This window comes from Mytilus edulis, chromosome 9 (assembly GCF_963676685.1).
Source record: "Mytilus edulis chromosome 9, xbMytEdul2.2, whole genome shotgun sequence".
NCBI classification, from domain to species: Eukaryota; Metazoa; Mollusca; class Bivalvia; order Mytilida; family Mytilidae; genus Mytilus; species Mytilus edulis.
The window spans coordinates 38899997-38924196 of NC_092352.1; the positions used below are offsets into that span (position 1 = coordinate 38899997).

General features: G+C 30.7%; 1 protein-coding gene across 1 annotated transcript in view; it reads right to left on the bottom strand.

Moving 5' to 3' along the window:
- The window catches only part of LOC139488288 (putative ferric-chelate reductase 1), a 47939-nt gene that overhangs the window by 10900 nt on the left and 12839 nt on the right, over positions 1–24200 (bottom strand). Inside the window, exon 3 of the mRNA XM_071273786.1 lies at positions 1322–1504. Coding sequence (XP_071129887.1) covers positions 1322–1504 — 183 coding nt within the window. The remainder of the gene's footprint in view (positions 1–1321; positions 1505–24200) is intronic.

Here is a 24200-nt window from a genome sequence, read left to right on the forward strand (position 1 = left end):
AGTTCGATTAAGCAAAAACAAATCAGTGTAACAAACTAAAACCTATGGAAACACATCAATTATAAAAGGAATAAAAACAGAAAGACTGAACTTCAACAAAAGAAAACGTCAATCTACATAGAAAAAGACTGTCTGATAACAACTGTCTAACTCTTATTCATGACTTTGTACAGGACATTGTAAGAAAAACTGGTGGATTGAACTTAGTTTTATTGCAAGCCAATTCGCCCGCCCGTTTTTATAGCAATGTTGAAAATACCGCTAAAGGACAGCTCTACGAGACAGAAATACATTAGACATAAACGCAGGAACACTCAGCACAGAGAAATATAAATAATTAATAAAATAGTACAGTATAACACGTAAACTGTAGAACAACAACGGACACCTTCCATGAATTTACGACACCTCACCAGGACATTATATAAACTGCGCGTCAGATGTATGGATCAACGTCACAACTGAAAAGTTAATTATGATTGATATGGTACACTTTGGATTTTTAGTGATGTTTTATTATCATAGGTAAATTTCAAAAAATAAAATAGATCTGTTTTATTTATAGACACGTGCTGTGTCATTATTATTTTTAGATATATAATAATGTTAGGATCATTTAAATAAAGGTGTTTTCAACATGACCATAAGCATGCACTTTAGAAACAGTGTTTTTATTATATATTTTTATTATATTTTGAGGAATTTTGTCTCTTTTATAATTTTGTAGCAGTCTGGCTACGAATCATGCAAAATGCCAGAACTAACCACTATTTTTTAGTGCATTTCAAGTTTATGAATGCTTTGGTATAGTTTGACTCACTTATTCGACTTGTAAATCATAAATTTAAATAATTTTCTTCCAAAATACATCGCACAGTTAATAACATATTGCCCCCAAAAACAATAGAATACTTCAACATATTCTTTAGAAATATTGTGTTAAAATTATTTAAAAAAAAACGCATTTCAGAGGAGAAAATCCTGTCAGTAAATGGCGATTTGATACCAAACAGTACTTTATAGAAGTTTAAGGCTCAATGAATTACAAATCTGTAATGTAAAGTTTTGATTTTAGCCCTCATCCACTGCTGTACGTAAAAAATGCCGAAGATTCAAAACTTTACACAAACTAGTTGCCTGAAAACATAGCCCAATGGCAAGTGGTACTGATGCTCAGAATAAATCATACTTATCGTTAATAAACCCCAAATTTGAACTTCCTATAGCAAAATAGTGAGGGAAAATACAATAAGCATATAGACGACAACAAACCTTCTTTTGCCTAGTAGTATTTCATAAAATAATAAGTATTATATATTACCATTGATGCTGATGTTGATATTCCAAAACCTGCCCATTGATCAGCATTAGTCGATAATGAGGCTTTCATCTTGAAATTAACACCGGAACCGGAAGACATCCACGTCAGTAAGAAGGAGCAACCTCCATCACAGTCTCCCCAGCATCCATGTGTCCCGCCACAAGTACTGTCTTTAGAAAAACCCTACATATAACGAGACAAACAACATTAAACAATTGTGATTTGTCTGAAAAAAGGTATTAATTGCATGACGTACTGTTGCATTAAAAATATGTTTGGTGTATATGGCAAGACTTTATTAAAATATTGAATCTGAATCTGAATCTGCATTGAAATTATTTTTTGTTATGATTTCTAGAAGATATTCCATCGAAACTTTCCGAAGAATAATGTAACTAAAGGTTCGTTTTTTCCTCTCTTATATATGTATACAAAATACAATCAAAAATGTTATCGAAATCAACGTGAATCTATGTTGTCCTAAACCGAAAAAAAGTTTGTTTCTCATTGATTTAAATGTAATTATGATGTCAGAATTTCTTTCTTTCCTCTAAATTTCCTATTGTGATGTCTCGAAAAAAGGCGACCACGCACGATGACGTAGAAAAAAAGAACAATTTTTTAATCACTGCAAAAAAGGACATTATGCTAAAATTCATTAGAGAAACAGAGTCTACCTTTAAATATCGTGCAATACGATATTTTCCATTTCTCGGCAATCATTCTTTTTTTATTCAAAACGCTTTTTTGAATTAGAAAACCAAACTGTATCACATTTGATGCATTGGTATTATGTATCAACCCTACTAAAAATTAAGGAATAACCCCCCAAAAAAACCTACAGAGAGTCATGAAACTGAAATCGTCAACATGATTTAATTCAAATACGAAAGAACATCCATTTTTTTGTTCAATTTATCTATACGACATTACTAAAATTTCTTATGTAGATGAAGAAATGACAAAAAGACGTTTAGCTACTTTCAAAAACTTTAGTAAACTTGTTTTAAGTGTAAATCGATAAACAATTGTGATGTGTTACCGTAAACATTCATTGTTTTGATATGTCTGTGTCGTCAAACAATATTTAAGTATTTTTCAAAAATGTTATAACTAAATTAAAAAAAAAGAATTTTAGTTTCGACATACTTCCTCCGTCTATGATACATCTCGATTTCTTCTGTAGAAAGTTTTCGTGAAAGCATATACCATATAACATGCATGCTGATAGTTATTAGTCTGAACCAATACTGGAGCCAAGGGGGCAAAGAGAGCGTAAGCTAGTCCATTTGATTGCAATTTTTTTTTAAATAACATGTTTATCCGATTTATACATTTTTTGTATATAGAATGCGTAACCTCGCTACGCTCGGCGATAAATCTTCAATTAATTTGTAATTATGCCCCCTACTTAAACATGCGAACGACTAAAAAATACGGTCAGTGATAATTAATAAGCATTTCAACTGATGACGAAAATATTTAAAAACTTTAATTAGATAATTAATTAAAATTTGTTTTTTTTTCTGTTTCTTTGTTAAAAAAAACCCATATCGCATCTAATAAGATACTACATGTATACCACTCACCTTGAGCTACAACACTAGTGAATGCGATCAACAGTTTTTTTTTCTTTTTATGGACTAAAGGTTTTAAAAACTAAATAACCTATATTCAAACAAAGTGTAAACTATAATTGACAATATACTTACATTTACAAGATTGACAGTAATGAGCAAACATAATATACATATTACAAGGACACCATGATTCAGTTTGATTGCTGTCATAATGACTTCTATCTAAAATAAACAAGTTTTCATTCAAATAACGTAATTGTCACTAGTTAATAAAAATAGTCGGTCAGATCAATCATACGCATTTTTAAATCACTCGATTTTTCTGCCGTAGATTTCAATCAGTTTATAAATAAAACCCAAGTATGTATACAAGTCTTAAAGAAATTCCAATCAATGGTAGAATCCATCATTGAATTAAACAATGTAGGCTAAAGTTCCTAACAATTGAAAAAATAATTTTTATCCAATATTTGTCAAACAATTGGAGAACTGTTGTTCATACAAAGTAGAAAGAGGAAAAGACACTGCAAGGTCATAGAGGATATACATTACATATGCACAGAAATGAAGTTGACAAACAGACAAGTATAGTACCATTTTGAAACTCAAGATAAGGTAACCCGAACCCGGTTGATCGGAAGTACCTGGGAAGGAAAAGCAATTCCTGCTCCACAACGGGCAGTCATCGTATTACTCTTTTACAAATCATTTGGTGAGATATGTCCGATAATAAAATATCATACAATAGCAAATCGGTAATATATGTTTCTAACCCTTAGACATCATTAAAGTAAGCCAGGACCATTCTAAAGTATCCTTCCTCAATAATGACCAAATATATAAGAGACTAAAATGAAAAACGCTTTTTCCTGACAAGAATATAAAAAGACCTAGAAAAATAAAACAGGATAGATGCAACACATCAAACCCCAAAACTGCATCACAAATCCCTTTAAAAAATAGGACTGCTTTCAGAAAGGTAACCATTTTTCTCTACGAGATGCACAAGACAGATGGGTCAGTTCAAGAAAACATCGGTAATAAAAATGAATAAACGACACCAGGCTTATAATTTGGTTCGCCAGACGCGCGTTTTGTAAAACCCTAGAGTTTCAACATTCATAAGTCGTATTTTTTAAAAATGTTATAAGGGCGGGTACCATACGGGAGCAGGATCTGCTATCCCTTTTCAGACCACCTTAGATCAACCCCAGTGTTTATGGGGTTGATGTTGGCGTAAGCTGTACTATTCTATGTAGTGTTTATTTAACTGTTACGGTTTTTTTTCGTTTGCCATGGTATTATCAGTTTTTTTTTCATCTTTGAGTTTGAATGTCCCTTTGGTATCTTTTGATCAAAATCTCATGATTCATGTATTGCAGTTCTGCTATATGCGGTTTATCGCTACCAAGTTATTAAAGCATACAAACATAGCCAGTCCTTTCTTTCGATAACAATTATAAAATTGGACCAAAAACTATCTCGGCAAACATTTCTTGGAACATTTTGAAAATTTGATTTATTATTTTTTTTGTTTTTGTTAACTGCTTTATTGGACATCACTGTGTTTTGCACACTGGTGTTGTATAATTTACCTAAATGTCTGTACCAAGTCTTTTTTTAACAATGTCAGAGTTTGACTGATGATTAATGTAACATAAGCTTGTGTTACTGCATCGCTTTAAAATTGACTGAAAAAAATTGCAGTTTTCGACCAGTTTATATATATATTATTTCTGAAACCAACACGTTGTAGCATATCTTTGATTCAAAAATGATTTAATTATATATGATCAACTTTGTACTTGTTTGGCTTTATAAATATTTTGATATGAGCTTCACTGATGAGTCTTATGTAGACGAAACGCGCGTCTGGCGTACTAACTTATAATCCTGGTACCTTTGATAACTATTATAACATTTCATACAAATGATGTAAACTAGCTTTGTGAGGAAAGGAGCAATTGAAACATTTTTTAAAGTGAAATTATTTTCTACATTAGGCAGGGATTTTTGCAAAACGTATTGACTCATTTTATCACGTCAAAGCCTCGTCTCCGCATTGCCTTAAATTCAATGGTGGTTGTTAATAAGTGACTTACCTTAATTTGTTAACGTTAATTCTTAAAAAAAATAAAGGATGCATGTACGAGCTCACCAAGCGATACAGGTGACTGGTCGTTTGATCAATTTCCTATTTTCTTAAATACCATGGTTTTCAGTTCATTGATTTTTTAAACGACAAAAAAACAAACTCCCATTTATTTATATTTGGCAAAACTATTAATAGTTCTTACGGAAAAGATTGATCGACTTCAGCAAAAAAAATAAATGATTCCATTATATTAGCTTGCGCATGTGTTAGTATTAAACAGTTTGTTCTGATTATCTATGTTTATAATATTAAAAATTCAAAACATCCATGTGATACGGTCGATAATCATCATTAACCTATATTTAAATATTATAAATCTAACAAAGACTGGTAGTTATGTATAGGTAAATCAAGGTTCCAGATCTGGCTAAACACTTCAATAATAAAAACAATATATAGTGTTTTATCTACATATATATGACATACCATATATATTGATATTGATTGATGTTGTACCCTTTTTGACTTGTTCTATGTTATATTTTGTAGAGTACAGAATCATATTACATGATCCATCGCCCTGTAAGATTAATCGTAGATTATTTTTTCAATCATTTTATATTGATATTGATATACATAGTTTTAAAATATCCTTTCCCTTATGAAAAAACACATTATTGCACCTTAAGCATTGTATGACTTTGTTACGAATTATGTGATCTTAACTATTTTCTATTGCACGAATGAAATAGTTTCTGAAATAATTTTCTTTGTTTATGCTAGACGTTTAACAGGTTAATATTTTAAATATATAAAATGCGAATTTTCATTATGTAAATTTAATATACAAAATGAATAAGATCAGATCAACAGGTCTAAATTTTGTCTTATCGTAACAAACTGTCCTAAGGTAAACCGTCTTGTTTACCTAAAACTCACATTAAAATTTGATGGTCAATTCGGTTTTACGTATTTATCTGAAAAAAAAAATCATCTTTTTATTGTTAATGGCTAAATCATTCAATGGTTTCAGCAAAATAATTTTTCTAAAGGCAAGCAGGATATGATGGATATGAACCGGAACAAATATCGCATGAAACAAAAAAATATCAATCTCAAACCGACACAAAAAGGATCAAGTTTAATATTTTTTCCCACTAAAATCCCCCTCCAAAAAAGATAGTTATTTTTCTATTGTTTTTCTAGATTTCATTTATTAGTGAAAGAAAAATTAGCATATCTGGATAAAATGGCAAAGATCTTCTCAATCCAGTCTTTCCTACAGTGGTTTTATTTCTTTATTTTAGATTTTTTAAGTTTTGAATCCACTTCTGTATTCGTGCAAGATCGAGGTGAATATAGAAATAAGAAGATATGGCATTATTGATAATGAGATAATTCTGCACCAGAAACGAAATGACAAAGAAGTTACGTTACCGCCTTCAACAATGAGTTAAATCCCTATTGCATAGTCAGCATTAAAATACACCGAAGTGACAAATGAAAAACAGTTCATTGGACAAAAACTTACAGTCTGACTAATATACAAAGAATGAACAAACAACTGAATAACATGCTCCTGAATCGGAACAGCCATTGAAAGAATGTGGCGGGGTAAGCATGCTTGAAGGCGCCGACCCTTCCATACCTTAGCAATGCAAAGATTTAGGTATCGGCAGGTTGTAGAGTCATGTATGTGTGAATTTGTGTAGCAATGGTATTTAGTTTGCTCTTAACTTACTGATTACAAAATGTTTATATCAATAAAAAACAATATTCAAATGTATGATTATAGTGTTGAATGTGTAACCTTTTAGAAAAGATTTATTTAAAGGATCGATGATTTACCCGGATCGTATTTGTATTTATTATATACATTTATGCATTTTGAATACTATTTCGCAATCATTTCAATTATGCCACCTCTTTTATTCTTATAGAAAGAGTTGATAGAGTTCTCCTTTTAGCTTAATCAAAATCAATATCAAAACATTTTGAAATATCTATTATTTCCTTATAAATGAAACGTAAAAAGTGTAATTTAAAAGAAGATAAAAAAAACCAATTAATAAAAAAAACCAAGATAAAACAAATCTTTTTACTGATAAAATGATGAACTACTTAATAGACTGATAAATTGATGAACTACTTAATAGACCTTGAATTCTTTTGTTGTTTTGTAGCTGTTTGAATTGTTTGAAATGCACTATCTTCTATTTTACACAAAAGAACTTAATCTTTTTTTACAAATTTAGTGGTTTGTTGTTAAAGAATGTGGAAGTATGTATAAACATTTCGAAATTCATTCGAATGGAAATGTGTTGGTGTCATTACAATTGAGTGCCCATATATAGTTCAGCAATTTATATTAAACAACCTATTTCAAAATCATTATAATCTTTGTTTACCAGTTATTTAAATCCGTCGCACCAGCTAGTTAGGTATACTAACAATGTAGTTGTCCCCCAAATCCGTTTGTTAATACACTTTTCCGTTCTCATAAGTTTCAGCAAATTATGTTATTTTTGTGGTCGATACACATCAAAATCATAGAAAGCATTTTGTTGAACTGTAGTAACCATTTGTATTATCACAAGTATTCAAAGTAAAAACAATTATATAGATAACAATTTATAAATGTCGAAATTACCGTTACAATTTTGTTCGTTATTCTTACTTATTGTTTATATAAAATGTCAATGCAATTAAAAAAAACATTTTATAAATTTTGTGCAACGTAAAAAATACCATTTCGATGTATTTTGTTGATATCCCCCCAAAAAAAGATTACTTATTCTAATATCTCTTTGATCAAATTTGTGAAAAGAAACTGGAAGCAGGATAAGGAAATTAAACTAAACTTTTAAATTTTACTACTTCAGTAAGGCATCATTTCTTCTCTGCGCATTTTGACAATGGCGAAAAGCGATTTTTTGTACAAATCATTAATTATTCAAATTTGAAACTGTTTATTATGTCAACTAAATTTAAAAAATCGATATTATGTAGATGTATAAATGAAGAATATGTAAATGTGAAATCAAACTAATAGATTTGATTAAAAATTGGTTGTCATCTTCTTGACTATAGGTTCTCAATAACAAGAAGTTGCTTATACAAATTCAAAAGACACTATCAAAATCCAGTTTAGATTTATAAACATTAAACCCAAAAATTGAAAAAAGGAAAGTTATTAACTTTTTGTTTATTTCCATTATCATTGAAAGTAAAATGACCATGGGTAAAACAAAGTAGACGATCTTCATCCAAGACTCTCTATCAATGGTAACATATTATAATTTATTTTATCCGTTGAATTTCAATATTCAAATTTTTAACTTTCATATTCTCTACTGTATGTGAATATGATATTACAAAGTGGAAGTAAAGTATATCAAAATCCATGTACTATTAAACCTCTAGTATATTTTTAAATATCTTATACTTATATTATACCACCACGTTTTTATGCATCTTGAGAAAAGTCACTATGTAACGATGGAGGTTATGTTCAGCTGAATCAAATTGGCTGAAAAAAAAACCATTTTATTTTTTGCAAATGAAACTTTGTTTTTAATTTGAAAGAACCAATGAAATATCAATTGCCAAAAATCATATTTAATAAAAAAAAAAACAAAAAAAAACAAAAAAAACCCAGATATTCATAAACTTTTAATTAAGCCACTTCTGAATTTGCCGCTATTCCATTAGTGCATATATTAAATATTACCAACTTTACACGCCTATTTAAAAACATTATTATAATCTTTGTTTACAAGATATTTAAATCCGCCACATTTGATAGTTCTGTAGATTAACTCTGGAAGTGCTTTTGTTCATCGATTCCTTCTTTAGGCCACACCAATTTAATTTCTTGTTCTACGGATTTTTGGACTTCAAAATTTGGGGCGAGCGAGCGATTTGAAAATTTAAATAAAAAAATATTTAATTTGCAAATTTTTGAGGCGAAGCTTGAAAAGTAGAGGCGAGCGATTATAATTTTTTTTTGTAAACCTAAAATAGTAGGTTTTGACAATATTAAAGCTTGATTTATCACTTGTACTTTGACATTTCTTTAATTTGAAGTATTTTTTCCCTGTTCACCAAGAAATAATTAAATCTGGTCTATGTATGACATGCATGTGTGACTGACAATGAGACAATTCTCCATCCAAGTCATAATCAGTTTGGGGACAACCCCTTAATGTTATAAATATCCCTTTTACATGTTTTATGAGGGATCAATATAAGTTATAATATATTTGTTTGTACAAAAGGGCTCATATTTTCTCAAAGAACTATATATCTATCTGGTATTAAATGCTCAAAACATGTCCAAGAATTTTGTAATATTCCTGGACTTTAACCATGTTAACACATTTACTTAAACAGTTTAATATTATTCAAAATAAGTGGACCCCTCTTTTAGCAATGTTTAGAAAAAGTTGTTTAAAATATGATGTAACTCTCCTCTTTTTGAGTACAAAATTCTAAGTTTTCAAAGGTTTTGTATAGAAGAACTATACAAATCCTTGGTATTTCTATTTTCTTTTCTACATCAGTAAAATGACCCCTTGTCCATGTTGTCTGAGGGAGGGTTGTTTTAAACCTGATATAAATAACAAACACAGGTCAAAGTACGGCCTTTTACACAGGGCTTTGATACAGACCAAACAGCAAGCTATAAAGGACCCAAAATTATTAGCGTACACAATTCGAACAGGAAAACCAACGATCTAATTTATATATCCATGTATATCCAAACGGGAAAATACCAATGAACAACATAATTACCAAACGATAACTGCTGAACGACAGGCCCCTCAATCAATCAGGACAGGTGCATAAACATGCAGAGGCTATGGATAGTTTTGTTTCGCCAGCATACAATATAATTGCAGTTGAAGGCAAATCCTTCAGAAGTTCTTTGTACTTTATTCTAACAACGTACATGTTTTGATATGGAATATAAGTAAGGGGGAAAGTAACCAACTTTTTGTTCTTTACTCCGGTATTTCCACTGATATAGATTTATATCGGAGATACAAATCCTTGATCGGAGCACTCCCGCTTTGGATAAGTAGGTTTCATGCTGAAACAAATATTCTCACAGATATTTACAAAGTGTGCTGGGGTGCTTTTATGTTTAAAATCGTTATATATACAGGTTAGACTGTGATTTTAAAAACAAATGTTGATATCTTTTTATAATGTTTACAAAAAAACGGTGCGGGAAATGGACATGATTACATTTCCGGATGCGGGAAGCGGGAATATAAAAAAAATAAAAAAATTCTGTTTTGAAAAAAATAGGTGCGGGCGGGTCCGTCGAACAAGGAATCAAATTGGTGTGGCCTTAATACCTTATTAAATTAGTTGTGCTAAAACCTATTATCTGATTAAAAAAAGAGTTAACAAATAAATGCCTGTGTCTATGAATATTGAACCTGTTAATCGTGGGAACTTCGTTTATAATTGTTGTTGTAGTTAAATCAAAATCCCAAGGCAAATGAAATAAAGACTTCATAAATTTCGTGCAGCATGAAAAATACCATTTCCATTCTCATTTTTTATTAAATTAAAAACAATTATATAGATGTCTTCGTATGAATGTCGAATCAGTCACTGTGGCAAATTCGTTTCTTATTTCAAATTAATAGTTTATTCAAAATGCCAATGCAAATGAAATAAACACTTACAAATTTCATGCAAAATGCATTTGAATGTATTTCGGAATTATCCCCAAGTAAAGTTTAAATTCGTATACTACTCTGACAAAATTTGTGAAAAAAAGCTAGAAGCGGGATATGGAATTCATACTTACTTTGTTACTTTTACAAAAGTCTACTTTCTCCCTTACGCCTTCCGACAAGGCACACAAGCGAGTTTTCGTGTACGATATATATTTTAATGTTTCAAAATTTAAAATTGTTTATTAATTCAAATTATCTATTTAAGCATTTGTTGTTATTCGTCTTGGTGGTTGCTATAGTTTCTCGGTGTCGGATTTTTCGATACTAAATCTGAACGACACCAACAAAAAAAAAAAAAAAATATAGTATATTTTTGTTTGGTCTAATCTTCCTACATTTCCATAATCATTGAAAGTGAACGGAACAGAGATAAAAAGGAGACGATCTTCAAGTAAACTTTTCCGTCAATGTTATATTTTATAGTTTAAGTTACCCGTTGTCTTTTAGTATTTTTATTTGTAGCTTTGATATCCACTTCTGTATTTTTTTTAAATGTATTGCGGTGTGAGTTTTAAGTATTTCAAAAGGTACCATTATAGATTTGATAGTACATCAAATTACTATAGAAAATAGTATGGTATCTTTTTGAACGTTAAAAACTAACTAATTTTGATACATTGATGAACAATAACTTGGATCAGAAATCCTTTTCTGGATTTGTCTCCATTCTATTTATTTAAAACGCAATATTTTTTCTCTCACACAAATGTACTAAATTTATTTGCTTTTGTTTACAACTGTGACATACAAAACTATATTATTAGTATTTTGAAATATTTATAAAAAAAATTGATATGAATTTAAATAGGGAAAATGTGAAATCAATACAAATGAGTCCCTATCTAAGGTTAAATTACTTTAACACGCTATTTCAAAATATTTTTATAACCTTTGTGTACTTCATGTAGTAATTTAAATCCGTCACACCTGATAGTTGAGTGGAAAAAATTCACATAACCTTCTTAAATACCCTTCCGTAAATAATAATTTCTTTAAATTAGGTTATTTTTTATGTCGATACTAATTGAATCATAAAAAGCATTTTATTATACAGGAGTAAACATATTCATGATCAAATGTATTAAAAGTAAAAGCATGGAAATTGATGATTTAGTATTAAAGTTGAATAAATCCCCGGGACAGTTTTGTTTATTATTCTTTTTTCTATAGGTCAATATTTAGATGTCAATGCAAATAAAATGAACACTTTATAAATGTGCAACACATATGTTGGAATCACTTACATTTTACCATATCCCATAGAAAAGAGAGATACTGTCAAAAAAGGAGACACATAATTACAGTGTTAGTAATCTTAAGTTATATCGGTAAAACATATACTTTTAATGTTAGCGCGCTCTATCTCTCTCTCTTATTATTGACGAGTTTCATATAATTTCTACTTTCAATTATATTAAGCCCTTTATGTTGTCTCAAAAAATGATAATATATATAGTTCTGTCTATATTGAAATGGAACATTGATCGGACCGAGGTATGTCTAGACCAAACAGGTTTCTGGTTGGTTTTAAAAGTATTCACACAAGATGGTGATTCAATTTTCAAATATTAAACATATGACAAACCAATATGACTACCATTATTTTTAATAACAATAATATAATACAGTTATCATCCGTTTTTAATACATAATTGATATAGAAGCAGTACTGTTTTAATTCAAAAAGTATTGCATAAATAATTTTAATCTAAAGAATAATCGAATCTAAATCAGAAACGCATGATAATAAATTTAAAGATGATTAATATATACAAAAAAACGAAAGTCCTCGGATTAACGGATCAAAATTTGGTCCTAACAGACCAATCAGCATTACACAAGTATGTTTAAGCATCATTCCTAACCAGCGAACTGAATATTTACATCCATATTTATTATCAAATTATACATTGAAAAGAAGAATCTTGAAAAAAATGCCATATAGAACAGCAGACAACATCTACCACCACAACCAACTACTCCGTAAAAATGGCATGTAATCATGGACAAACAGCTACAACCAACACATATTCCAGGCAGCCTGGAGGCAAAACATGAAATAAAGCGTTTTACTTGTTCTCAAACCCGTACCTTTTTTGCCTAACTAAACCATGATATGTCGAACAGCATATTTTTTGTTCAATTGACAATCTGGTCTTTACGTGTTAATCTGTAAAGGGATTAACCTTTTACTAAATGGTTTTTTTCTGAAATTAACCCTTTTGCTGCCGAGCGTTTTTCAAGGTTGCATTTCATATGCCAGAAAATACGACAGCTCGACATCTGTGACGTAAATGCCAAACAATAACATTCGATTTATGACGTCACGACATAATGACCGTTACATTTTGGACCCATTGAAGAAAAACATTACACTGTTTAATCTTCGATCTTTTAATTGAAAGAGATACAGCAATGATGAAAAGCTTGCATAAATCTATGTCTTTTTCTAAGCATTCCAATTTGTTTTAATCGGACGTCATGACAACGGCTATTATTGTATGACGTCAGAGGAGTGAAATAACCACGTTTATTTAACATGTGAAATTACCACGTTTATTTAACATGTGAAATTACCACGTTTATTTAACATTTGAAATTATATGTTTTTATTTCACTGGGAAATCAATGTACTTCTTTGTAACCAATGTAATAATAGGGTGTACATACTCAGTTTACATACAAACTGAAAACGACACCAAAGAAGATTCAGTTCCATTTGAAATGTAGATAAAGAAATAAAAGGTGATAAACAATTTCGAAATACATTTATTTATAAATATTTATGGCATATCAAACAATGGCATATAGTGCAACCAACCTTACACACGCTATTCCAAATGTTGTTATAATTCGACACAACATGTAGATAAATCGAAACACATTTTAAATGTGTTCCACTCCCTTTTTTTAAAACTTCTTTGTTCAGTGGAAATAAATTAGCTTCTTTAAATTAGCTTATTCTGTTCAATACTGATAGCAAATTCTATAAAGCATTTAGTAGTACTAAGGTTACCATTTTCATCAATAAATCTATTAATTCAAAGTAATTCAAATGAACTAACGACTTGGTAAATGTGAAATCGGTCACCGAGACTATTTTATTCATTATCCTTATTCATAAGTTAATTAAAATTATTTCCATGTATCTCGGTTATTTCCCCATGTATAATTTGTAATTCATACTTTATTTCTTAATCAGTGACATGTTTCAAAATACTATGTGTCTTGTTTTCGACCTTTTCTGTTATTAGATGACGTGAAAGTTTTAAATGTCTATTTAAATCTATTGAATAGATGGATCAATTTTAAAATTAGACTGGGATAACAAATCATTCAAATTATTTCTTAAATACTTTTGGATACATTTATGTACCCGTGATCATAATAAATACCAACACAAACGACAGATAAAAAAAGAAAGAAAAAGGAAAGAAATAAGATGCAAATAAATAATGCTATCTCTTAATAAACTAATGCAGCTAGAGCAATATTTGCACTTCACAAATCTTCCGATAATATTGTGGTTTGTATGTTAATCGTACTGCCACTAGTGTCTTGTGAAAGAATTTAGAATCAATAAGCACTCAGATAATTCTACATACAATGATCGACAATGACATATTATTCGACAGGGATGACATTTTGGCGAATTTTGATTTCTTAATGAACATTATATAGCAAATCTGCTGACTTTTCATGTTTTAATTAGATACATAAGCCTCACAAAATTGTGTGCACACAACGATGCGTCATCGATTCATATACTTGTTCACAACGGAATTGTCCATTAGCTAGACACATTCATATCAGCTGTAAAAGGAAGTCTTCAGAAGTTTCATTACCATAAGTGGAATCTTAAACATTCCCAAAGAGTTTCTGGATAATTTTAAATCTCAAACTTTCTCTAGAATTGATTCTATCAAAATCTTTGAATTTCTATTCTTTATTCCATCATCCCAAAAATCATCTTAAAGAAATAATAAACAATGCTTTTAGATTGAAAAATGGTAGCATACGCTATTAATTAATTGCTTTTGGATACCATACGGCATTTTTAAATATTGAACAAAAAGTTCAAACATGCTACAACGAGGAACAAGTGATCAATATGCCGGAGTTTCTCATTGAAATCATATTTGTTGAATCAAGAGGTAGAACATTTTAACCAGTTGTCGGCATTCATATGAAACGAACTGTGCAATCAAACAAGCCAGATCATTTTACTTCACATTTAGATATATTGATGATGTTCTTTTCATAAATAGATTCAAATTTTTCTGATTGGGTTCCATTAATATATATTCAGAAAATAAAAAACCAACAGACACGGCTTCCTCCGCCACATTTTTAGAATCATACCTCGAATTTGACATAAGCGGGTATCTAAGTATCAAAATCTATGACAAACGAGACGATCATAATTTAGAATTTATCAATCTCCCCATACCTAGCAGCAATATACCAACTTCACCTGCATATTAGATATCCATTTCCCAACTCACTTGGTGTGTTAGAGCACGCAGCTTCTACTAAGACTTTATCAAATGTCACAAGCTTAAGTGTCTGGACAAAAAGTTGATAAACCATTATAATTTCAAAAGAACGTGTTAACAAGGTACACGTTTATATTTCTGTTCTTCTTATTTAACCTGTAAAGAAAAAGTTTTCTATGCAAAGGCATGGAAATTTATTGGCAAAAAAATAATACATCAAGGTTAAAAACATAGTAATTGTTAGCAGGAAGACATGTTAACCTACCTTGTCACTCCGGGTCGACCAGTTATAGCTCTTATTCATAAATGCAGTGTGCTTTGCGAATCATCAGCAAATACCAACTTTGAGTTCATCCGGTCAGAGATAGAAACAACAATATCCCAGAACTCGAGGCGAGCATGCTTCCACTAGATAACTAGATATCTTGTCCAAGCCAAGTAGGAAACTGACCCTTATGGACCTGATCAACTTAAAAATAAAATGAATTACAATGATGAATAAAAACGTATCGTAATTCTTCATTTTTTTTTTTAACTTTTGAGATTTCCTTAATTTCTTTTGGTTTATGTAATTATCTTTAACTTTTTTCTTTTACATTTTTTCATATTTTGTTCATATAGTATCTTTTTATCTAACCATTCAGGAGTTCTTAATTTTGAAAATTGTTAGAGTCTGTATGATGACTTATGACTTGTTCCGAAATCTTGAGTACATGGCTGATATATATCCCATAAATCAACTATTTAACAATTATTTCCGTAATTCCGGAGTTAATATGAAACATAAAACAATGGATGATTTGAAAATTTGTTTGATTTGAACTTTAATGCAATGTTAACAAGAGAACTCGGGAAGTTAATTATAGACCAAAGAGAAATTTGACCAATGAAATGCTAGAATATTTGCACCTTAATCAAGCGTAAAACTAATATGAAATATTAAGAAGATGTGTTATGATTGCCTATGAGAAAACTCTCCACAGGCGACCAAATGATTCAGAAATTAATAACTATAGGACACCATAAAACCTTCACTAATGATTAAAACCAATTCAGCATAGTAAGCTATAAAAGGCACCAAATGACATATGTGATGAAAAGGGGTTAAGGGTGTATTGACCTTGACTACCCCTGAGGATCCTGTACGGTCGGAACTGAAAAAAAGTCAAAACAATTTAAAAGAAAAAACTAACGGCCTAATTCATTTTCAAAATGATGAATGAAAAACAATTTTGACACACAGCAACAAACGAAAACCACTTGATCATTTATAAGCTCTGAAAACTTGAGTAATAGGCAAAAGGGGCAAATTAAATTTAGTCAAAAAAAGGGGTGGTTGATTTATCAGCAGTTGAATGATCTTGCTCCTACAGAAAGAAGTAGCTCATGCCAATAATGAACCTACAGACAGTAAATATCGTTTAGTGCGTGTTCTGCCTCATTTTGCAACTGCTTAAACTTATGTGTTTTAAATTGCTTTATGAACACATATTTGTTTTTAATTCATTGTTTTGAACATGATTGAGGTCGTTAGCTTTCTCGTTTGTATTGTTTTACATTTGCTATTTTGTGGCATTTCCTAGTTTACTACGCAGTATAGGTTTTACTTATTGTTGAAGGTTGTAGAGTGACCTTTAGTTGCTAACTTCTATGACTTTTTGTTTCTTTTAAAGAAATTGTCTAATTGACAATTATACTACATTCACAAGTGAACAGTGAATGATCCAGGCTTAATTTATTTAGGGAATCTCTTTTTGCGAATAAATTAGATGTATAACACACACAAAATTGCACTGTTTTGATGGCAACAAGCTGATCACAAACTTTAACAACGAAAAAATAAAGGTCGAGTATCTTCGGTGTATGGAAGGACTGTAAACTGTACATGTCCAACTGGCGATATCATTCGACCTTGACCTAATTTTCATGGTTCAGTGGTTATAGTTAAGTTTTGTGTTTTGGTATGTTTTCTTATACTGTATATGTTCCAGTCCATACGAGTATTTGGACCGTACGCGTACGGTCCGGACCGTATACATATACTCGTACGGTCGGACCATACGCGTACGGTCCAGCTGACCATACTTGTTTTGGGATCATATGGGTTAAATTCAAACAAACATTTAACAAAATCTTTATTTTTCGTTATACAAATTGTTATAATTACAGTTAGATGGATGAAGTGAATAAGCGAACAATTGAAATTAAATATTTGTTTATCCGATAATTCTATTTTGTTACTCAAGGTGACACTGGTTTCCACAGAGAACGTCATATTTTTTTTACATTAACATGTTTTGATCATGCATGTTCCTTTTCATATGCATTTTTTTGTAAAGTTCCTAAATATTCTAAAACTATTGTTCTCCCACTCTATGTTTACTTCCGATGAATTCAATTCCAATGAGCATACTGGGCTGCTATTAATGAATTACTTACATGCTAAATACAGGAGATTAACAGATTGAATAAGCGTGATTTTTTTAAATAGTTATAATATGAAAAGTTTTTATTTCAATTACTATTGAACTTTTTATATTAATTTCAGATATAAGTTATGTTGATCTACCATATACATTTGTATCAAATAAACTTGACCAACTTCTTAATATTAGTCAGACCGTACGCGTACGGTCCGACCGTATGCGTATTTTGAAAAAGTACGCATACGGTCCAGACCGTACGCGTACGGTCCAAAACCTCATACGGTCTGGAACATATACAATAGGTCTACAATATTCGGTGTATGGAATGATTGTAAGGTGTACATGTAAAGATGGCAGGTGTCCTTTGACCTTGACCTCATTTTCATGGTCAACTATATTTGGTGTATGAAAATATTTTATGATGTACATTTCAGTCTTGCAGTTTTTATTTGACTTTGACCTCATTTTCATTGTTTATTGTCTTAGACACTATAAGCAATATGTCAACTATATATAGCTATATACAGCGAATTGAATGATTGTAAGGTGTACATGTATTTCTTGTTTGGTTTATATGACCTTCACCTAATTTTCTTAGAACATAAAAGTTTTATGTGATAGTTGTAGTAACGCTTTATATTTTGGAGTATCAATATAATATCAACGGTTAGTAAAGAGTGCGAGTCATTACAGCGTGTGCACTTTTGTTGAGCTAACATTGGCAAATATTCAAGATCATTTATGCAGAAAATAAATTTGTGTAACAACTATAGCATTCATCTGGTGACTGCCTTATTTCAGATGAGCAACGTTAAACGTATGTTGTAATAGGAAAATATGCATATACTTGGCAGGTGCATGACCAGCAAAGAACGTGGAAAAATCATATGACTATTCCGTGTGCCAATGAAAAAGACCCATCTATTGTAGCATGTCTATATATAGTCATCACAATTCATAATATCAAATACAAGTACTGGATTTGGGTAACTAAGTCCTTATAATTGAATAAATTAACATGCATTTAATGGACAATGCTTTTAATGTTAATTAAGCTCAAATTAAAAATTGTTTGCTTGCCCCTCTTTGTGTGAATAATGTAAAATAAATGTTAATTGATAACATTTTATCTAATGAGTAGATGATATACTTTGGTTTCCATATATAGGCTTTTTCATAAAAGTTCAAATGCTTTATATAGGTCCAATTGTTATTTCTCACCTAATTATATTACATAAGTTAAATTTTCTGGAACAAGGTGGTGGTTATGGTGTTCTTTTCTTGTGTAAGTGTGCATGGGTATTAAGTGTGCGTTTGTGTTTGGGTCGTCACAGCTTACATGTATGTGTCTTTAGGGTATCAAGTTATGCAACTATATTAAGTCTGCCTCATTTGAATTAATACATAATTATATATAATTATATAAATTCCACAGTAAAGAAATAAATGCTAAATTTTACAAGAAGCAAGAGCAATGCTGTTGATGGTCAGATGATGCAGACAACAACTTAAAACAGTTGACCGCAGAATAACTACAGGCGTCAAATAATACCGTGATTTTTATTTTAGGTGTTTAAACGCCACTTTTAAGCACCGCATTTAGGCTATTTTGCGGTGGTAAGTTTATATTGGTGAAGGAAGCCGAAGTGTCCGGAGAAAACCACCGACCTTCGATAGGAAAATTGACAATCTTAGGCAATTAATATTGGAGTCGAGTGCACTCGTTGGAGCGGGGTTCGAACTCACAACCTCAGTGTTGACTGGCTAGTGATTACAGTAGTAACTACTTAGACCACTCGGCCACCGATTTTATGGAAAACATAATACCGTGTGCTTTTCATCTGAATAATTTACCTTCAAAGTCTAAGGCACTCTCACAGAACATTGACTCATCAATCCAATTAGATCGTTGGTAAGGTGGTTTAACGAACTTGATTTCCCATCATGAACTTGCACGATTGGTCTGATATTTACACGTGAAGCAGGATCTGCTTACTATTCCGGAGCACTTGAGATCATCCCAAGTTTTTGGTGGGGTTCGTGTTGCTTTGTCTTTAGTTTTGCTTAGTTTTCTATGTTGTGTCTTACGTATTATTATTTGTTTGGTTTTTTTTCTTTGTTAGCCATGGATTTGTCAGTTTATTTTTTATCTATAAGTTTGACCATCAAATGACATAGTATCAATAGAAAAGCTGTATTTTGTATGAACACTATATATCTGGCAAAATAATGCACACTAGATCTTGATCAACCATCTCTTACTAAATAATATTTTATTCCATCAACTATTAGACTATGGAATCATATCGATTTGTTCCTTTTCAAATCAATTCCACAAATAAAGATGTACCTAAGCACTATCTATATGGACCAAGGAAACTAAATATGATACTAACACAATGCAGATGCTTCTCATCTTTCTTGAACTATGACTAGTTTAGGGTCAATATAATTGCTGATCCATCTTGCTTTTGTGGATGCAACATTGAGACTGTTCCTGATGACCTTATACTGAATGTTAAGTTACTAACATCTGGTAATCCGAACCTCTCGTACGAGAAAAACGTGAATATGTTTAAACATGTATTCGAATTTATTAAAAGGTCTGAGAGATTTCTTTTTATGTAGATGGTACATCTACGTCATCATCGTTATCATCATCATTACCAATTTTTACGTTATTTCTGTTTCACCTTTTTCAATTGATAGACTCATAAAGTATTGTATATTTTTTTATTTTTGCATGCTCATATTAATATTGTATTGTAATTCATTGCTATTCGGAGCGGACTTAATAAGTATGGCTTACTTGTGTCCAATCCATTTTACTTTCAGTAAATAAAATATGTTTAAACTAAATCAGTCAAACTGATTGCAAAGACATGATTCCGCGCGTCAGCAAACCGTATCTTCCGTAGTTGAAATCGGATTTGAAGCCTTTGTAACAAATCAGAAAGAAAAATCATAAAACTAAGATAAAATTGGTTCAGGAAAAAGCTGAGGTCGAAAACATATTCTAATAGGTTCATACATCATTTATCCTCAGTTGCTTGCAGTTGTTGCACTGCAAAGTATGAAGAGCTGTATGTTTTAATTCAGCTGAGCTAAAAGGCCATGCCAGCTATTGTTATTACTAGGCATACGTCATCGTCGTCCGTAGACAAAAACTCTTAAAGAAATTTCTCCACTGAAACTATAGGGCCAAATGTTACCAAATGATCCTAATTAAATCTTGTTTTAGAATCATACCAAATAATTTTTTTTAATTAGACACATATTCATCAAAGGTTCCGTTTTCTAAAATCAATAAACTTTGATAAAAAAAAATATTTCCAAACACAATTGTCACATAAATTTATACCATACTTATGCAAAGAATATTTTCAATTTTTTTCACAAAAATCTACAAAAAAAAACATGAATATTGGTCAAATAATCTTCCTGCAAATTCAAACCAAATGTTTTAAAAAATAATCATTGTTTTACTGAACACATACTAGATATATGTATATCTAGAAACTGATATGAAAGTTTCTTATTCTTTGACACTGATGTATAAACATTTGCAGATTAACATCAACCGATTTTACTATTACGGACGGTCTTACATTCTTGCAACTGCCATAATTTAAAAAAAAGTGATTTCACATGCGTGTATCGACATCTCAAATGTTGAAAGAAATCCTGAGTAGAAACAAAAAACTGTCATGTTTATATGTTTCTGTTTAATCATATTCCAATTCAAATAAGAACATTTCTGCTGACAACGACTTTTCGAGATTGTTGATGCTTATTACATCTATAGCTTTAATCACAAAATGGTTATGTACCGATCTTTGAAAAAATATTTGAAACTCGGATATTGTTCAAATGACGAAAACATAAATGTTATGTCAACTTAATCCCATCAGGATCACATTAAGAAGTGGCATATACATTTAAAATGTATTGAATATGATAAAATTGTTGTAATGCTTTGTACAGAAGTTATTTGTACTTATGATATCACAGATTTTAAAACCTGTACATAAATATCTATAAATCTATATTTCCCTCTCATTTCTTGAACATATATAACGGAATTAATTGATTCTATATATTTCGTCAATGTTTACAAATTTTGAAAAGCATGATAATGGTTTTGTAAAATAAACTTTGTAAAATATCCAAGATGGTATAACCTGTTAGTTAGATCTAAAAATACTCGTTTACAATTCTGAGTATACTAATGACATGTTATATACATATAAAAAGAACACAAAACAAAAATCTAGGGTCAACATATTCAATTCAAATTAAAAAAAAATGATATATCAATATGAAAGAAAGAAAACGCGGTAAATACGTTGATTTTAACGTTTACGACTATCTATTATATAACTAGTAGTAAATGTAAGTATATTGTATGTGTAATACAATCCATGGCAACCGTGGAGTATCAGCCATCCATGATGATATCAATAGCAGTAACGGCTGCAAGAGCTCTATCAAACCACTAATCTGTCTGATATGATAAGTTTATTTACAACCACTGGGTAGATGCCAATGCTGGTGGAGTTTCAATTCCCCGAGGGTATCACCAGCCCAGTAGTCAGCACTTCTGTGTTGACTTGAGTTATCATTGATATGTTCATAATTATATATTAACTGTCAACAAAACTTTAAATTTTTGAAATACTACGGCTTTTCTACCTCAGGAATAGATTACCTTAGCTGTATTTGGCAAAACTTTTAGGAAGTTTGGGTACTCAATTCTCTTCAACTTCGTACTTAATTTGGTCTTTTTAACATTTGTTGATTCGAGCGTCACTGATGAGTCTTTTGTAGACAAAACGTGCGTCTCACGTAAATATAAAATTTCAATCCTGTTATCTGTGATGAGTTTATATCATGTCATCATATCAGTGACGGTTTCAAAAACTTTATTCAACCCCGAAATTTGTATAACGTCATGCCACAAAAAAGAAATCACCTTCTTAAGAAACATGTTTATAATTAATACAAATGATACGGCCTTTTCGATACCACACTCCATATAAACAATCAACAAATATATTTCTTCGAGCAGAGCACTTGTGACTATATGGGTGTCCCTGGTTGATATTGGTGTAATATTGAAAAGCAAAAATGATTTTCCCTGTAAATCAGAAGTGTTCTTCTATTCGTTGATAGTATTTACATGGCGGTACGTCTAAACACTGCTAAGGACTATACAATGCCACTAAGGACTAGAAGGAGTGCTGTTATATGTATTATTTTTACATATTATGTTAAAGATTGATATTTAATGCATAAATTTCAAATTTTATAGAAAAATAATCATATATAAACAAGATATTCAACATTATCTAGGCACGTGCCCGTTTTTCTTTGATATATTGAAAATCAATGAACCGATTGACACATGCCATATAATATAACAACTAATTCAACAATCAGATTCTTTAATTTAAGGGGCGTATAACGTTTCCGCATTTTCGTGCATTTCTTTTCCGAAAAAAAAAATAGATACTACATTTCCGCATTTTTACCTGTAGTTCACCTGTAAAAAATGAGAATAATGATGTATAAGACTTTATTTTATTATAGTATTTTTTCTTGATTTGTATTTTATTATGATTATATAATTCCTTAATAATTGTTTGAACTTCTGGGCCCCTGGTATTTAAGAAAGTGTATTTTGAGTCTAAGTATGGTAGAGAAGAGATTACTAGGTTAGACTTCATTAAGTTAGTTGGCTACAAGTTTTCCGCTTTGACAAATATGTCAACTGTGTTACAAGGAAGTACACCACTAATTCATGGTCCCATTACTTTCTATGTTAAATTCCTCCATTTCAACCAGGCACACCTCATTCATTTTAAGTTCAAATAAAGTGGCAATCATTGCATTTCAAAGCAACACTTTATGGTGTCTTCTACTGAAAAAATCAACATACCTTACCTTGCATATAAGAAAGAACTGGTTCCCAGAACTTCGGATGTACCAAAACAGGTACTTCAGATCTGACAAACAGACTAAATGTACCCTCTTTTTAAAATTTGGTGCAGTTTTTTTAATATTTAAAATTAAAAGTCCAAAAGTGTTCTACAATGATCACCAGTCCTTTAGCTTTCATTTGATGCCAAAAATACCTAAATATCCTACATATTTTGAAAGTTACACTCATGCGTAGGAACTATTTTGCGTTAAATATGTACTACTTTCTGGTATGTGCTTTCTGGCCGGGCCCGAATTAGTGGTGTTACACCACAAGTACTGTATAATAGTATACTGACGTTTACTTTGTTATATGTATATATAAACTTTTAGTGCTGAGTGAACATTGGATTTTAATTGATATATGACCATGTATGTTTTTTAATGTTGCTAAATTAATAAATAAAACCCCGATCAACCGGTTTTTTTTAGAGAAAAATCTGAAACTGCTCAAGAATTGGTCAATGTTTGTCTAAAAAACTATAAATCATCATGTTTACTTTTCCACTTTCTATTACTGCTTAATTCATAGTACGAATAACGATTGAAT